Here is a 17,814-nt window from a genome sequence, read left to right on the forward strand (position 1 = left end):
TATCATGTTTTTTTTAAGTTACTTTGGTATTGGACCTAAAAATCATGTTTTTTGATACTTGGTGATTGGAAGTATGCTAACATCTCTTATATTAGCATGCTAACATTTTATGCTGGCTTTTTAGCTAGTTTTGTATTTTAAACCTAAAAATCAGCCATCTTGGAAGTATGCTAACGTCTCTTGTATTAGCCTGCTAACATTTTATGCTGGCTTTGAACCTAAACATCATAGTTTTTGATACATGGCGCCATCTTGGAAGTATGCTAACATCTCTTGTTTTAACATGTTAAAGTTTGATGCTAGCTTTTTAGCTAGTTTTGTATCTTTAAACTTAAATCGTGGTTTTTGATACCTGGTGCCATCTTCTAAGTATGCTAATGTATTTAGTATTAGCATGCTAACATTTTATGTTGGCTTTTTAGCTAGTTTTGTATCTTTAAACCTAAAAATCATAGTTTTGATAAGTGGCGCCATCTTGGAAGTATGCTAAAATCTCGTATATTGGCATGCTAACATTTAATGCTGGCTTTTTAGCAGTGTTGGGACTAACGCGTTACAAAGTAAAGCGTTACTGTAACGCCGTTAGTTTCGGCGGTAACTAGTAATCTAACGCGTTATTTTTTTATATTCAGTAACTCAGTTACCGTTACTACATGATGCGTTACTGCGTTATTTTACGTTACTTTTTATGTAGTATAAAGTGTGTTTTATCGGAGCGCTGCGTTCTGATTATTCTTGTGTCACAAGCCGGAGAAGAGAGAGAGACATGCGCTCTGTGTGGGTGTGTCTGAGTGTGAGTGTGGGGAGCGAGGGGGGGGGGGCGTGTCTGATCATGGCGGAGCCAGAAGTCGAGTTTGCTAACATGGAGATATTTTCACTACTTTTCTTTTGTCGAGCACAAAGAAAATAACATTTTAGTTAAATGTAAATTGTGCTTTGGATCAAAGATGCCATCTACTGCCCAAAACAGCAATTCAAATCTGCTGAAACAAGCTACATAGCAACATGCTTCGACGAAGCTAGTAAAGAGAGACAGAGACTCTGATGCCACTTCACCTCCACCACCACCACCATTCACCGCTGAAGGTACACACACTCTGTCAATCAATGTTCCCTCTAATTGTTCATGTGTGAGCAAACGCAAAAAGTCCCTGAGCATTGAGTGGAGTCCATGTGAGCAACTTTAGACGTGCACACTGTGGCTACACCAGCAGCACACCTGTCCCAAACCTCACTAAATAACAACTTGCATCTCCATCCATCCATCCATTTCCTACCGCTTGTCCCTTTCGGGGTCGCTGGAGCCTATCTCAGCTGCATTCGGGCGGAAGGCAGTGTACACCCTGGACAAGTCCCCACCTCATCACAGGGCCAACACAGATAGACAGACAACATTCTCTTATTATTAGAATCAAATGACAGCAGTCATTTCCATTTCTAATATAAGTGTTTAGGCCCACTTATAATGACAATAACAAAAAATATTGTTTTTCATGAACTGTGTACTTGTATTGTTTGTCTGGGTGGAGGTCCTGCTTTGGAAATAATTTGTACCCCTTTCAGACATTGCATTTAGTTCCCATTAAAACATTCACATGTTGCACAATGAGATGTAAGCAGGGGATCATGTGTACCGGTACATTCCTGCAACTTCCTGTTTGTAAAAAATATATTTTTATTAGTATTTATTTAATATACTAACAGCATTTAATGATTAATATTTATAAATTAAGATTCCTAATAAATGACACTAGACTAAGCACACATTTGATTGGTAAATCATAGTGTAACGACCTGGAATGACACTTTATGTGTGGTGTTGGAGTTGTCCGACTTTTTGTGTGGCTGTAAACGCATCACTGGCTAAGTGCCATATGTGCAAGTGTTGGCGCACGTGAGAGAGCGAGCGGCTGCTGTTGATATAACAAAGTTGCTTTTGGTCTGGTTTGTTTGTACTGCAGAAAATGACCAGTTTTGCTAGATATAATTTTTTTTTACTAATGTTTTGGTGATGTGTTTATGGCCGACAGTAAAGAGTTTTGCTCAGTAAAGTGATGGATGGAATTCATGTCCTCAAAGCGTCTCGACAGACGTTACAATATTTGAACAATGATGACGAAAACGGTTTTCTCTGTCGTGTCCGTGTCGTGTCGAAAATTGTTATGCGCTTATTTTTTTATTTGATTTTGTGCATGGCATAGATTTGCCGTGCGCAGAGGACGCTTGAGCAGTGCGCAATTGCACATGCGCGCTCCTGAGAGGGAACGCTGCTGTCAATTTTCTTATATACTCTTTCATTCTAGACTTCTAGAGTGTTTGATTATCACATCACTCTAAATGTATAGACTATAAAGTTCACAAACATAAAGAGGGATCCTAGTGGGCCAGACCAATCTTTCCTTATCTCTAAACTAAAACTGGGGAAATGTGTAGTGTTCTGGGTTTCAGACATGATTTTGTATAAGAATTACTTGAGGAAGAAAATGCCTGGTTAGACTTTGTGTATGTAGTGTGTGCCTTTCTTGGTTTACATCTATGCTGTTATTATGCTGTTTGTTACTTATGTATGTTATGTTGCAGCTATTTAAAATAGTTTTGTCAATTTGTTCTGGCCAGAAACAAATTGGCCTTTGTAACATATCTTTGTCTTTGTGTGTTGTATGTAGACCACATGGCTTAGCAGAGTTGAGTGATGCAAATGCATGTCAAGTTGATCAACAGATTGTATTATTCTCCAGTGCAATAACAGTACTGAAATGAAGGCTAAAAGGGCATTAATTGGAGCTTTAAAAAAATAAGAAAAAAGAAGTAAATAGTTACTTTTCACAGTAACGCATTACTTTTTGGTGTAAGTAACTGAGTTAGTAACTGAGTTACTTTTGAAATGAAGTAACTAGTAACTGTAACTAGTTACTGCTTTTCAGTAACTAACCCAACACTGCTTTTTAGCTAGTTTTGTATCTTTGAACCCAAAAATTATGGTTTTTGATAAATGGTGCCATCCTGAAAGTATGCTAACGTCTTTTGTATTAGCATGCTAACATTTTAGGCTGACTTTTTAGCTACTTTTGTATCTTTGAACCTATACATCATGGTTTTTGATAAGTGTAACATCTTTGAAGTATGCTAATTTCTCTTGTATTAGCGTGCTAACATTTTAGCTAGTTTTGTATCTTAGAACCTAAAAATGATGGTTTTTGATATGTGGCGCCATCTTGGAAGTATGCTAACGTCTTTTGTATTAGCATGCGAACATTTTATGCTGACTTTTTAGCTACTTTTGTATCTTTGAACCTAAAAATCATAGTTTTTGATACGTGGTGCCATCTCGGAAGTATGCTAATGTATTTAGTATTAGCATGCTAACATTTTCTGTTGGCTTTTTAGCTAATTTTGTATCTTTAAACCTAAAAATCATAGTTTCTGATATGTGGGGCCATCTTGTAAGTATGCTAACATCTCTTGTATTAGCATGTTAACATTGTATGCTAGCTTTTTAGCTAGCTTTGTATCTTTGAACCTAAATATAGTTTTTGATAAGTGGCGCCATCTTGTAAGTATGCTAACAGCTCTTGTTTTAACATGCTAACGTTTGATGCTAGCTTTTTAGCTAGTTTTGTATCTTTAAACCTAAAAATCCTACTTTTTGATAAGTGGTGCCATCTTGTAAGTATGCTAACATCTCTTGTATTAGCATGCTAACATTGTATGCTGGCTTTTTAGCTAGTCTTGTATTTTAAACCTAAAAATCAGCCATCTAGGAAGTATGCTAACGTCTCTTGTATTAGCATGCTAACATTTGATGCTGGCTTTTTAGCTACTTTTGTATCTTTGAACCTACATATGTTTTTTGGTAAGTGCAACATCTTGGAAGTATGCTAACGTCTCTTGTATTAGCAATGCTAACATTTTAGCTAGTTTTGTATCTTTGAACCTAAAAATCGTGGTTTTTGATATGTGCCGCCCTCTTGGAAGTATGCTAAAATCTCGTATAGTGACATGCTAACATTGTATGCTGGCTTTTTAGCTAGTTTTGTATCCTTGAACCTAAAAATCCTGGATTTTGATACGCGGCGCCATCTTGTAAGTATGTTAACTTCTCCTTAATTAGCATGCTAACATTTTATGCTAGCTTTTTAGCTAGTTTTCTATCTTTGAACCTAAAAATCATGGTTTTTGATACTTGGTGACATCTTGGAAGTATCCTAACATCTCTCGTTTTAACATGCTAACGTTTGATGCTACCTTTTTAGCTAGTTTTGTATCTTTAAACTTAAATCATGGTTTTTGATATCTGGCGCCATTTTATAAGTATGCTAATGTATTTAGTATTAGCATGCTAACATTTTATTTGGCTTTTTAGCTAGTTTTGTATCTTTAAACCTAAAAATCCTAGTTTTTAATAAGTGGCGTCATCTTGGAAGTAGCTAAAATCTCGTATATTGGCATGCTAACATTTAATGCTGGCTTTTTAGCTAGTTTTGTATCTTTGAACCAAAAAAATCAAAGTTTTTGATGCGTGGCGCTATCTTGGAAGTATGCTAATGTCTCTTGTATTAGCATGCTAACATTTTATGCTAGCTTTTTAGCTAGTTTTCTATCTTTGAACCTAAAAATCATGGTTTTTGATACTTGGTGACATCTTGGAAGTAAGCTAACATCTCTTATATTAGCATGCTAGCATTTAATGCTAGCGTTTTAACAACATTTGTATTTTTAAACCTATAAATCTTTAAAAATGAGCGGAGTCTGCAACACAGGCCAGTGGAAATGAAGCGTGGTTCCCCAGCCTGGTAGAGTTTGCATCCTTTTGCTGTATTTTGGGTCTTACTTTAGCAACTGAACTCACCTGGATGCAGGCGCCCGTCTTGACCTTGCACACGCTGCAGATGAGCGACCAGCGGCTGGGTGGGATGTGGGACACCTTGGTGATGGGCTCCATCCTCTCAGGACAGGCGATGCTGACCTGCGCGGGCGGAGGGCGGGATCACAAGCTTGTACCCGCCCCCAGGCGGCGGGGAACTTACCTCTGGGATCCACAGGGCGCAGCTGACGTGGGCCCACTTGGTGCCCGCCCGCGTGGCCTTCATGGCCCCGCCCTTCTTGGGACACAGGAGACACTGCGGGTCGATGGCGAGGACGCAGGTGCGGCACAGCCAGTTCCCCACGGGGACCTTGACGATGCCGTAGCAGGCCTGAGGGGACCGAGTGTCAGCCGGAGACCTCCATGCCGTCCTGAGACTGTGACTCCGCCTACCTGGTGCACGCAGATGTTGCACTTGTCGCAGAACACCATGTCGTTGCCTTCCTCGCTGTCGGGTGAGCGGCACACGTCGCACACCACGTCCTCGTCGTACTCGATGCCCAGCCCTTCTACCGTTTGGATGGCGTGCTTCATGCTGTCGTGGCACCGGCCCTCCAGCGCCTCCATGGTGCGCTCCATCATCAGCTCGTCGATAGGCTCCTCCCCTGAAATACGCCCATCCATCAGCCAATCAATATCTTATTAAAAAATATGTGATCCCTCGGAGTAAACGGAGCTAAGCGCTTGGTTTAAAGTAATTTTCCCTCACTTGCGTTTAAGAGCACACTGCTGTGTTTGGATGGAGACAGGTGTGGACAATATTGGAGACACGTGTCCCCACACAAAGTATAGAGCAAAGGAGAAAACTATTCGATGTTGCTTTTATAGGAAACATGCAGCAGGTGATATGTCGTGAACGTTGTCACAACTTATTTATAAAGTCTTTACTTTGTTTACTGGGATGTTCACCCTTCCTTTATTTAACTGCAAACTGGATGTGGACTTAAGTGTTGAAAGTAAAAGTTCAAAAAATTAGCATATTTTGAAACTTTTATGACTGAGATCATTTCTGAGCTTTAATGTTTACCAAACCTGAAGGTTAAAAAAAAATCTACACATACTGTCAGGAAGTGTTTTAGTTAGAGGTATCCGATATTCCGATATTGTCCAACTCTTAATTACCGATTCCGATATCAACTGATACAGATATATATAGTCGTGGAATGAACACATTATTATGCCTAATTTTGTTGTGATGCCCCGCTGGATGCATTAAACTATGTAACTTTACCATGAATTGATTAACGTGGACCCCGACTTAAACAAGTTGAAAAACTTATTGGGGTGTTACCATTTAGTGGTCAATTGTACGGAATATGTACTTCACTGTGCAATCTACAAATAAAAGTTTCAATCAATCAATCAAAAATAAGGGTTTCCAAAATAAGAGCACAACTTCAACTCCAGTTATGGAAAAAAGTGCCAACATGGCACTGCCATATTTACTATTGAAGTCACAAAGTGCATTGTTTTGGGGTTGATATCGGAATCGGTAATTAAGAGTTGGACAATATCGGAATATCGGCAAAAAAGCCATTATCGGACATCTCTACTAAAATTACTTCACATCAAATAATCCATTTTGAGTTTTTGAGGTGGAGAATACTGCATACCTTTGTATTTGCCATAAAATACAGGGTTTTTCTTGACAAAAAGGACATAAAACATTTTATTAAAAATCCAACTTTATATCGACGAACAGATTTGGACTTAAGTGTTGAAAGTAAAAGTTAAAAAAATTAGCATATTGTGAAACTTTTATGACAGACCATTTCTGGTCCACGGGAGCTTTAATGTTTGCCAAACTTGAAGGTTAAAAAAAATCTACACATAGTGTTTTAGTTAGAGATGTCCGATAATGGCTTTTTTGCCGATATCCGATATTGTCCAACTCTTTAATTACAGATTCCGATATCAACCGATACCGATATATACAGTCGTGGAATTAACACATTATTATGCCTAATTTTGTTGTGATGCCCCGCTGGATGCATTAAACTATGTAACTTTACCATGAATTGATTAACGTGGACTTAAACAAGTTGAAAAACTTATTGTGGTGTTACCATTTAGTGGTCAACTGTACGGAATATGTACTGTACTGTGCAATCTACTAATACAAGTTTTAATCAATCAATCAAAAACAAAGTTTTCCGAAATAAGAGCACAACTTCAACTAGAGTTATGGAAAAAAGTGCCAACATGGCACTGCCATATTTATTATTGAAGTCACAAAGTGCATTATTTTGGGGTTGAGGTGGGCGGGGCGGCGTTTGGTGGTAGCGGGGGGTGTATATTGTAGCGTCCCGGAAGAGTTAGTGCTGCAAGGGGTTCTGGGTATTTGTTCTGTTGTGTTTATGTTGTGTTACGGTGCGGATGTGTTGTGTTACGGTGCGGATGTTCTCCCCCCCATCCCAACCTCCTCATGGTCTCTCAGGGAGAGCATGTCCCAAATTCCACTTTGTGACTTCAATAATAAATATGGCTTTTTTTTTTTTTTAAATATGGCTTTTTTTCCATAACTTGAGTTGATTTATTTTGGAAAACCTTGTTACATTGTTTAATGCATCCAGCGGGGCATCACAACAAAATTAGGCACAATAATGTGTTAATTCCATGACTGTATATATCGGTATCGGTTGATATCGGAATCGGTAATTAAGAGTTGGACAATATCGGCAAAAAAGCCATTATCGGACATCTCTACTAAAATTACTTCACATCAAATATTCCATTTTGAGTTTTTGAGGTGGAGAATACTGCATACCTTTGTATTTGCCATAAAATACAGGGTTTTTCTTGACAAAAAGGACATAAAACATTTTATTAAAAATCCAACTTTATATCGACGAACAGATGTGGACTTAAATGTTGAAAGTAAAAGTAAAAAAAATTAGCATATTGTGAAACTTTTATGACAGACCATTTCTGGTCCACGGGAGCTTTAATGTTTACCAAACTTGAAGGTTAAAAAAATCTACACATAGTGTTTTAGTTAGAGATGTCCGATAATGGCTTTTTTGCCGATATCCGATATTGTCCAACTCTTAATTACAGATTCCGATATCAACCGATACCGATATATACAGTCGTGGAATTAACACATTATTATGCCTAATTTTGTTGTGATGCCCCGCTGGATGCATTAAACTATGTAACTTTACCATGAATTGATTAACGTGGACCCCGACTTAAACAAGTTGAAAAACTTATTGGGGTGTTACCATTTAGTGGTCAATTGTACGGAATATGTACTGTACTGTGCAATCTACTAATACAAGTTTCAATCAATCAATCAAAAACAAAGTTTTCCAAAATAAGAGCACAACTTCAACTTCAAGTGCATTATTTTGGGGTTGAGGTGGGCGGGGCGGGGCTTGGTGGTAGCGGGGGGTGTATATTGTAGCGTCCTGGAAGAGTTAGTGCTGCAAGGGGTTCTGGGTATTTGTTCTGTTGTGTTTATGTTGTGTTACGGTGCGGATGTTCTCCCGAAATGTGTTTGTCATTCTTGTTTGGTGTAGGTTCACAGTGTGGCGCATATTTGTAACAGTGTTAAAGTTGTTTATACGGCCACCCTCAGTGTGACCTGTATGGCTGTTGATCAAGTATGTCTTGCAGTCACTTTTGTGTGTCTGTAGAAGCCGCATACAACATGTGACTGGGCGGCACGCTGTTTGTATGGAGGAAAAGCGGACGTGATGACAGGTTGTTGAGGACGTTAAAGGCACGCCCTCAATATTGTTGTCCGGGTGGAAATCGGGAGAAATTTGGGAGAATGGTTGCACCGGGAGATTTTCGGGAGGGGCACTGAAATTCGGGAGTCTTGCGGGAAAATCGGGAGGTGGAAACCGATACCGATAATTTCCCATATTACATTTTAAAGCATTTATCGGCATCGACATCTCTAACAAATATACAAAGAATTGCTATTGCGACATCCAGTGGACACATTTAGAACAGCCGTTTCTTTCATTGCAAAATTTTTATACTTAGCAAACTCATCCTGTGGGCCGGATAAAACCTGTTCGCGGGCCTGATCTGGTCCTCGGGCCGTACGTTTGAGACCCCTGCTCTAAATCAACAGTGCTTATTCTCCATTCATTTCTAATGGGCTGTTTTAATAGTCACCCCACATCTGCGGTCCCCTCCAAGGTTTCTCATTGTCATCCCATTGGGTTTGAGTTTTTTTTCTTTGCCCTGATGTGGGATCTGAGCCGAGGATGTCGTTGTGGCTTGTGCAGCCCTTTGAGACACTTGTGATTTAGGGCTATATAAGTAAACATTGATTGATTGAATAATCCATTGTTTGTACATTTGTTTTATAACATATTGTAGAGTAAGTGTGTTATTAACATTATTTTGACAATGTGCGCCTGACAAAAAGGTGTATGAATGTGGTGAAAAGGTGCGGGTGTTGCTCACCCATGCGGAGCAGCTCCGTGTTGAGGGCCCGCAGCCAGTACAGGTCCACGTCGTCCAGGTCGTAGCGGCACATGGCCTCCGCCAGCTCCTTGATGTTGACGTAGCCCGGCTCCACCGTCTCCTGGCCGGAGCACTGGATGTACTTCTTCTGGTGGCTGTAGAGAACCTCTTTGGACTTCTCCGCCATGATCCTGCAACCCCAGGGACACGCCCACAAAATGAGACCGGGCGCCGTTTGAGGCGTCCCCACCCCCGGAGCAGCGGTACCTGACAGACGCCTGCGGGATGGTGTCCGGACTCGCCAGGACCTGGACCCCTTTCTCCCACTCCTGCTTCCAGGAGTCGGCCAGCAGGTAGTAGTCCTCCGGCGGCACGTGGTGGGAGTCCGGCAGCTTCATGGCGCTGATCAGGTCTTTTCGGAACACCTGCGAAGACACGCCGACAATCAGGGAGCGGGCCGACGCCGCGGGCGAGCCCACACGGGCGGGAACCTACTTCAGCCGGCTTCTTGAGGTCCGGGGCAGGCGTGCCGGGTTTGCTGCCATACTTGTTGGACGAGCAGAAGGACGTTGAGGGACCTAAAAGGGCAAATGGAACATTGGCTCAGGAGGTTTTCTGTGGCTGTAGACAACCACCATGTATCCTCCACTTATTTGGAAGGATTCCAATCAGGGGTGTCCAAACTGAAGGACACTTGGGTACATTTTGTACACTTCAAACCCCGGCCGAGTCATACCAAAGACTACTTTTATTATTTACATGTGAATAATATAAATACAGTCTATTATACAGCATTATTCACATGTGAATAATATAAATACAGTCTATTATACAGCATTATTAACATGTGAATATTATAAATACAGGCTATTATACAGCATTATTCACATGTGAATAATATAAATACAGGCTATTATACAGCATTATTCACATGTGAATAATATAAATACAGTCTATTATACAGCATTATTAACATGTGAATAATATAAATACAGTCTATTATACAGCATTATTAACATGTGAATAATATAAATGCAGTCTATTATACAGCCTTATTAACATGTGAATAATATAAATACAGTCTATTATACAGCATTATTAACATGTGAATAATATAAATAGTCTATTATACAGCATTATTCACATGTGAATAATATAAATACAGTCTATTATACAGCATTATTCACATGTGAATAATATAAATACAGTATTATATAGCATTATTCACATGTGAATAATATAAATACAGTCTATTTTACAGCATTATTCACATGTGAATAACATAAATACAGTCTATTATACAGCATATTAACATGTGAATAATATAAATACAGTCTATTATACAGCATTATTCACATGTGAATAATATAAATGCAGTCTATTATACAGCCTTATTAACATGTGAATAATATAAATACAGTCCAATATACAGCATTATTCACATGTGAATAATATAAATACAGTCTATTATACAGCATTATTCACATGTGAATAATATAAATAGTCTATTATACAGCATTATTCACATGTGAATAACATAAATACAGTCTATTATACAGCATTATTCAAACGTGAATAATATAAATACAGTCTATTATACAGCATTATTCACATGTGAATAACAAATACAGTCTATTATACAGCATTATTCAAACGTGAATAATATAAATACAGTCTATTATACAGCATTATTAACATGTGAATAATATAAATACAGTCTATTGTACAGCATTATTCACATGGGAATAATATAAATACAGTCTATTATACAGCCTTATTAACATTTGAATAATATAAATACAGTCCAATATACAGCATTATTCACATGTGAATAATATAAATACAGCCTATTATACAGCATTATTCACATGTGAATAATATAAATACAGTCTATTATACAGCATTATTCACATGTGAATAATAGAAATACAGTCTATTATACAGCATTATTCACATGTGAATAACAAATACAGTCTATTATACAGCATTATTAACATGTGAATAATATAAATACAGTCTATTATACAGCATTATTCACATGTGAATAACATAAATACAGTCTATTATACAGCATTATTCACATGTGAATAACAAATACAGTCTATTATACAGCATTATTCAAACGTGAATAATATAAATACAGTCTATTATACAGCATTATTCACATGTGAATAATATAAACAGTCTATTATACAGCATTATTAACATGTGAATAATATAAATACAGTCTATTATACAGCATTATTCACATGGGAATAATATAAATAGTCTATTATACAGCCTTATTAACATGTGAATAATATAAATACAGTCCAATATACAGCATTATTCACATGTGAATAATATAAATACAGCCTATTATACAGCATTATTCACATGTGAATAATAGAAATACAGTCTATTATACAGCATTATTCACATGTGAATAATATAAATACAGTCTATTATACAGCATTATTCACATGTGAATAACAAATACAGTCTATTATACAGCATTATTCAAACGTGAATAATATAAATAGTCTATTATACAGCATTATTCACATGTGAATAATATAAACACAGTCTATTATACAGCATTAAGAGTGTCCGCCCTGAGATCGGTAGGTTGTGAGTTCAAACCCCGGCCGAGTCATACCAAAGACTATAAAAATGGGAGCCATTACCTCCCTGCTTGGCACTCAGCTGCTCACCTCCCAGGGGGTGATCAAGGGTGATGGGTCAAATGCAGAGAATAATTTCGCCACACCTAGTGTGTGTGTGACAATCATTGCACTTTAACTTTTAAAGATACTAAAACCAACACAGGCCAATCAACAATATGCTAAACTGTCTGAACAACAGCCATATCTTAGTGTTGCTATCGCTAACACGGTAGCATATTCTGCAAAATTTGGCCCCAAATAAGGTAAAAAAATATCAATACTACAGTAGTATTAGCCACTAGACCAGAGCAAAACATTCAGATAGCATTGTTTAGTATCCTGGCCACTGATTGGCTCAGCCTCAGGTAGAATTACTAACATTAGCATGCTAACTTTTAAAAGCCAATTTTGCAGCCGAACGCCTCAGACTCGTAACTTGACACATGCTAACTGTTAGCATGCTAACATTACCATGCTAGAATGCCAACATTAGCATGCTAACTTTTTAAGCCAATTTTGCAGCCGAACGCCTCAGACTCGTAACTTGGTACTTGACACATGCTTACTGTTTGCATGCTAATGTTACCATGTTAGCATGCTAACTTTTTAAGCCAATTTTGCAGCCGAACACCTTAGACTGATAACTTCGTACTTGACACACGCTAACTGTTAGCATGCTAACTTTTTAAGCCAAATTGTTCAGCCGAATGCCTGTTAGCATGTTAACTTCCATCCATCGATCCATTTTCTACCGTTTGTCCCTCTCGGTGTAGCAGGGAATGCTGGAGCCTATCCCAGCATGCAAACTTTTTCAGCCAATTTTGCAGTCCAACGCCTTAGACTGAAAAAACTTAGTACTTGACACATGCTAACTATTAGCATGCTAACGTTACCATGCTGACATCTTCAGCCAATTTGGCAGCCGAACGCCTCAGACTGATAACTTGGTACTTGACACATTCTAAGACTTTTAGCCGAATTTTGCAGCCGAACACCCCAGAATAACATGACTTGTTACCTGACACATGCTAACTATAACATGCTAGCATGCGCGTGCTAATATTAACGTGGCAACTTTTTTAGACAATTTTGCAGCCGAACGCTGCAGACTCATAACTTGGTTCTTGACACATGTTAGCACGCTAACATGAACTTGCTAACTTTTTTAGCCAATTCCACAGCCAAACACCTCAGACTTATAACTTGGTACTTGACACATGCTAACGTTTTTAACTTATTTTGCAGCCGAACACCTCAGAGTCATATGACTTGGTACTTGACACATGGTAACGTTAACATGCTAACATGCTAACATTTAGACATTTTTGCAGCCGAACACTTTGCACTCAGAACTTGGTATTTGACACATGCTAACATTAACGTGAAAACTTTTTTCGCCAATTTTGCAGCTGAACACCTCAGACACACTTGGTACTTGACACATGCTAACTGTTAGCATCCTAACGTTACCATGCTAGAATGCTAACATTAGCATGCTAACGTTTTTAACTTATTTTGCAGCCGAACACCTCAGAGTCATATGACTTGGTACTTGACATATGCTAACTGTTAGCATCCTAACGTTACCATGCTAGAATGCTAACAACATGCGCATGCTGACATTAGCTTGCTAACCTTTTCAGCCAATTTTGCAGCCGAACGCTTCAGACTCATAACTTGGTTCTTGACACATGTTAGCATGCTAACATTAACTTGCTAACTTTTTTAGCCAATTCCACAGCCAAACACCTCAGACTTATAACTTGGTACTTGACACATGCTAACTTTTTTAACTTATTTTGCAGCCGAACACCTCAGAGTCATAACTTGGTACTTGACACATGCTAACTGTTAGCATCCTACCGTTACCATGCTAGAATGCTAACTTTAGCATGCTAACTTTTTCAGCCAATTTTGCAGCCGAACACCTCAGACTCATAACTTGGTACTTGACACATGCTAACAATAACATGCTGGAATGCTAACATTAACGTGCCAACCTTTTAGCCAAACGCCTCAGACTCATAACTTAGTTCTTGACACACGTTAGCATGCTGATATTAACTTCAAAACTTTTTAAGCTAATTTTGCAGCCGACAACTTCAGACTCATAACTTAACACATGCTAACTGTTAACATCCTTACATTAGCATTCTGGCATGTTGACCTTTCCAGACAGTTTTATAGCCGAACACCCCTAAAAGTCTATAACTTGCTACCTGACACATGTTAACCGGTAATATGCTAACGTTAGCATTTCAGCATAGTAACATTAGCATGCTAACTTTTTAGCCAATTTTGCAGCTAAACACCACAGACTCATAACTTGGTTCTTGACACATGTTAGCATGCTAACATTAACTTGCTAACTTTTTTAGCCAATTCCACAGCCAAACACCTCAGACTTATAACTTGGTACTTGACACATGCTAACTTTTTTAACTTATTTTGCAGCCGAAAACCTCAGAGTCATATGACTTGGTACTTGACACATGCGAACAATAACATACTAGCATGCTAACATTAACGTGCTAACTTTTTTTTTTAGCTATTTTTGCAGTCGAACACCTCCGACTCAGAACTTGGTATTTGACACATGCTAACATTAACGTGCAAACTTTAGCCAATTTTGCAGCTGAACACCTCAGACTTATAACTTGGTACTTGATACATGCTAACTATTAGCATCCTAACGTTACCATGCTAGAATGCCAACATTAGCATGCTAACTTTTTCAGCCAATTTTGCAGCCAAACACCTCAGACTCATAACTTGGTACTTGCCACATGCCAACTGTTAGCATCCTAACGTTACCATGCTAGAATGCTAACTTTAGCATACTAACTTTTTCAGCCAATTTTGCCGCCGAACACCTCAGACTCATAACTTGGTACTTGACACATGCTAACTGTTAGCATTTTAACGTTACCATGCTAGAATGCTAACATTAGCATGCTAACTTTTTTCAGCCAATTTTGCAGCCGAAATCCTCAGACTCATAACTTGGTACTTGCCACATGCTAACTGTTAGCATCCTAACGTTACCATGCTAGAATGCTAACTTTAGCAGCCAATTTTGCAGCCGAACACCTCAGACTCATAACTTGGTACTTGACACATGCTAACTGTTAGCATCCTAACGTTACCATGCTAGAATGCTAACTTTAGCAGCCAATTTTGCAGCCGAACACCTCAGACTCATAACTTGGTACTTGACACATGCTAACAATAACATGCTGGAATGCTAACATTAACATGCCAACCTTTTAGCCAATTTTGCAGCCAAATGCCTCAGACTCATAATTTGGTTCTTAACACACGTTAGCATGCTGATATTAACTTGCAAACTTTTTAAGCTAATTTTGCAGCCGAAAACTTCAGACTCATAACTTAACACATGCTAACTGTTAACATCCTCACATTAGCATCCTGGCATGTTGACCTTTCCAGCCAGTTTTATAGCCGAACACCCCTAAAGGTCTGTAACTTGGTACCTGACATATGCTAACGTTAGCATAGTAACATTAGCATTCTAACCTTTTAGCCAATTTTTACAAGCGTATGCTTTACAGTTGCATGACTTGGTACTTGACGCATTGTAACTGTTAGCATGCTAACGTTAGCGTTTAGCTTCGGCTTGCGACTTTCCGCATTCACATGCAATTTCTACCATAAATAGATATTCTAGTTATTTTGCGTGTAATGTTATCGTTTTGCCTTTAGAATGTGTCACGGGCCAATAAAAAAACACTTTGGCCGCCCCTGATTTTGGGGAGGGATACGTGTTCGAATCATTTTCATTTGGTCGTAAACAACAAGGCGGTGACTCACTCTCATTGTCAGAAGTGTCGCTGCTGCTGGGGGTCCTAAGACGTTTCATCCTGTCACACCCTGCAGAGGAGACACGGATCATTGGTCACATCGACACATTATAACGGGACTGTCAACTTTTCAACAATCCTCCAGGATTTCGCAGCCTTTTTCAGTGATTCAGAAAGTTGTGACCTCAACCTCAAAAAGGATTTCAACTAATTAGAGTAATGATTATAATAACAGTACCAAAAATCCTCTGTATTGTCGTATAAAGTTGCAGACAGAAAATTCTCCGTGTATGTTTTACACTTGAAAAGTGTTGGTGCATCTTAAACATTCTTTTACATTCCAACACATTTAAGAACGTTTGTCAACTGTCGAGAGCGATCTACAGCGCTCATTTTTGTTGCCCAAATGATTGAGAGATTATCATCACACTCCAACCTCTCTAACATGCTGCTGCCTCTTTGCTAGGTCAGCATTGCAAATGGAAATATGTTCTTAAAAGTCTTACCCTGGATAAACAAATGTTAAATAAACATGTCAACTAGGAAGGCAATGTTTATACGCTACTTTGGGTGCAACGATATGAACATTTTAATTTATTTTGACCACTTATATTTTCTTAAATGAGCAAAAATAAATAAGACTATACAAAAACAAAAACCCTATTTTGCAGGCTTTGAGTTTCTTATGCTTCACTGATACTTTTGAACTTTGCGCCTATAACAGTCCGGATGGTTCTTTTCCTCTTTGGACGTCCACAGTTTACAAACACAATTTGAAATGTGGACTCGTCAGACCAGAGAACACTTTTCCACTTTGCATCAGTCCATCCGGCGGCGTCTCTGGGTGTTGTTGATAAATGGCTTTGGTTTTGCATAGTAGAGTTTTAACTTGCACTTACAGATGTAGCGACCAACTGTAGTTACTGACAGTGGTTTTCTGAAGTGTTCCTGAACCCATGTGGCGATATCCTTTACACACTGACGTCGCTTTTTGGTGCAGAACCGCCTGAGGGGTGGAAGGTGCGTAATATCATCGCTTATGTGCAGTGATTTCTCCAGATTCTCTGAACCTTTTGATGATATTACGTAACCGTAGACGGTGAAATCCCTAAATTCCTTCCAATAGCTGGTTGAGAAATGCTCATCCTAAACAATTTGCGCACGCATTTGTTGACAAAGTGGTGACCCCATCCTCGTTTGTGAATGACTAAGCACTTCATGGAAGCTGCTTTTATACCCAATCATGGCACCCACCTGTTCCCAATTAGCCTGTTCACCTGTGGGATGCTCCAAATAAGTGTTTGATGAGCATTCCTCAACTTTCTCAGTCTTTTTTGCCATCCGTGCCAGCTTTTTTGGAAACATGTTGCAGGCGTCAAATTAATCATTCTTTGTACGTGTTCCCTTTAGACCACATACACACGACTTGTCCAACTTCACCATTAAAGAGTGCCTGAAAGCCTCTCTGTGCCCTACTCTGACCAGAGTCCTGGTCCTAGGAAGATAATAGATCAGCATCCAGAGTAACCGACTCTATCACACATACCGTATTGCTTTTAAAAATGTTGCAGACACCCCCGGATGAGACAGCTAACGTGCGCTTTTGAGTGGCGAGACATGCCAAAAATCTGGAGAAAAAGACGCTGATTGGCTTCATTTGCGGGGATTATTTTAATTTGCGCGAAAAAGTATAAATCAACAGATGAGTTTTTTTCCCACAGGGCCAATACTGAATATTACCGAAAATTCCGGACTATGAGCGCTACTTTTCCCCCCTACACTTTGAACCCTGCGGCTAATTTATGTTTTTTTTCCTCCGTGGCCGCAATAATAAAAATAGTTTCCCCCTTGAGAGTAAGACTCAGGATTGGCTGAAAAGAAATAAACGTTCAACTGGATGAGGCAATTCCTGAAACGTGAAGTCGTGGAGTCTGTTTTGTTTGAGCCGCCGTTTTACTGCCGTGTTACAGACACTGTTTGCAAACAATTAAGGTGTGTAACAAAATCTTATGTAGCGGTATACAAACCCCATTTCCATATGCGTTGGGAAATTGTGTTAGAT

At 38.9% G+C, this 17,814-nt stretch overlaps 1 protein-coding gene across 1 annotated transcript in view; it reads right to left on the reverse strand.

The window, feature by feature from the left end:
* Nucleotides 1–17,814, reverse strand: part of jade3 (jade family PHD finger 3) — a 42,864-nt gene that overhangs the window by 16,643 nt on the left and 8,407 nt on the right. Inside the window, exons 3-9 of the mRNA XM_061977556.2 lie at nt 15,763–15,822; nt 9,782–9,864; nt 9,554–9,711; nt 9,287–9,477; nt 5,258–5,469; nt 5,028–5,195; nt 4,850–4,966 (exon numbers count right to left, since the gene is read on the reverse strand). Coding sequence (XP_061833540.1) covers nt 4,850–4,966; nt 5,028–5,195; nt 5,258–5,469; nt 9,287–9,477; nt 9,554–9,711; nt 9,782–9,864; nt 15,763–15,811 — 978 coding nt within the window. The 5' untranslated portion in view covers nt 15,812–15,822. The remainder of the gene's footprint in view (nt 1–4,849; nt 4,967–5,027; nt 5,196–5,257; nt 5,470–9,286; nt 9,478–9,553; nt 9,712–9,781; nt 9,865–15,762; nt 15,823–17,814) is intronic.

Source organism: Nerophis lumbriciformis, linkage group LG18 (genome assembly GCF_033978685.3).
Source record: "Nerophis lumbriciformis linkage group LG18, RoL_Nlum_v2.1, whole genome shotgun sequence".
Taxonomy (NCBI): Eukaryota; Metazoa; Chordata; class Actinopteri; order Syngnathiformes; family Syngnathidae; genus Nerophis; species Nerophis lumbriciformis.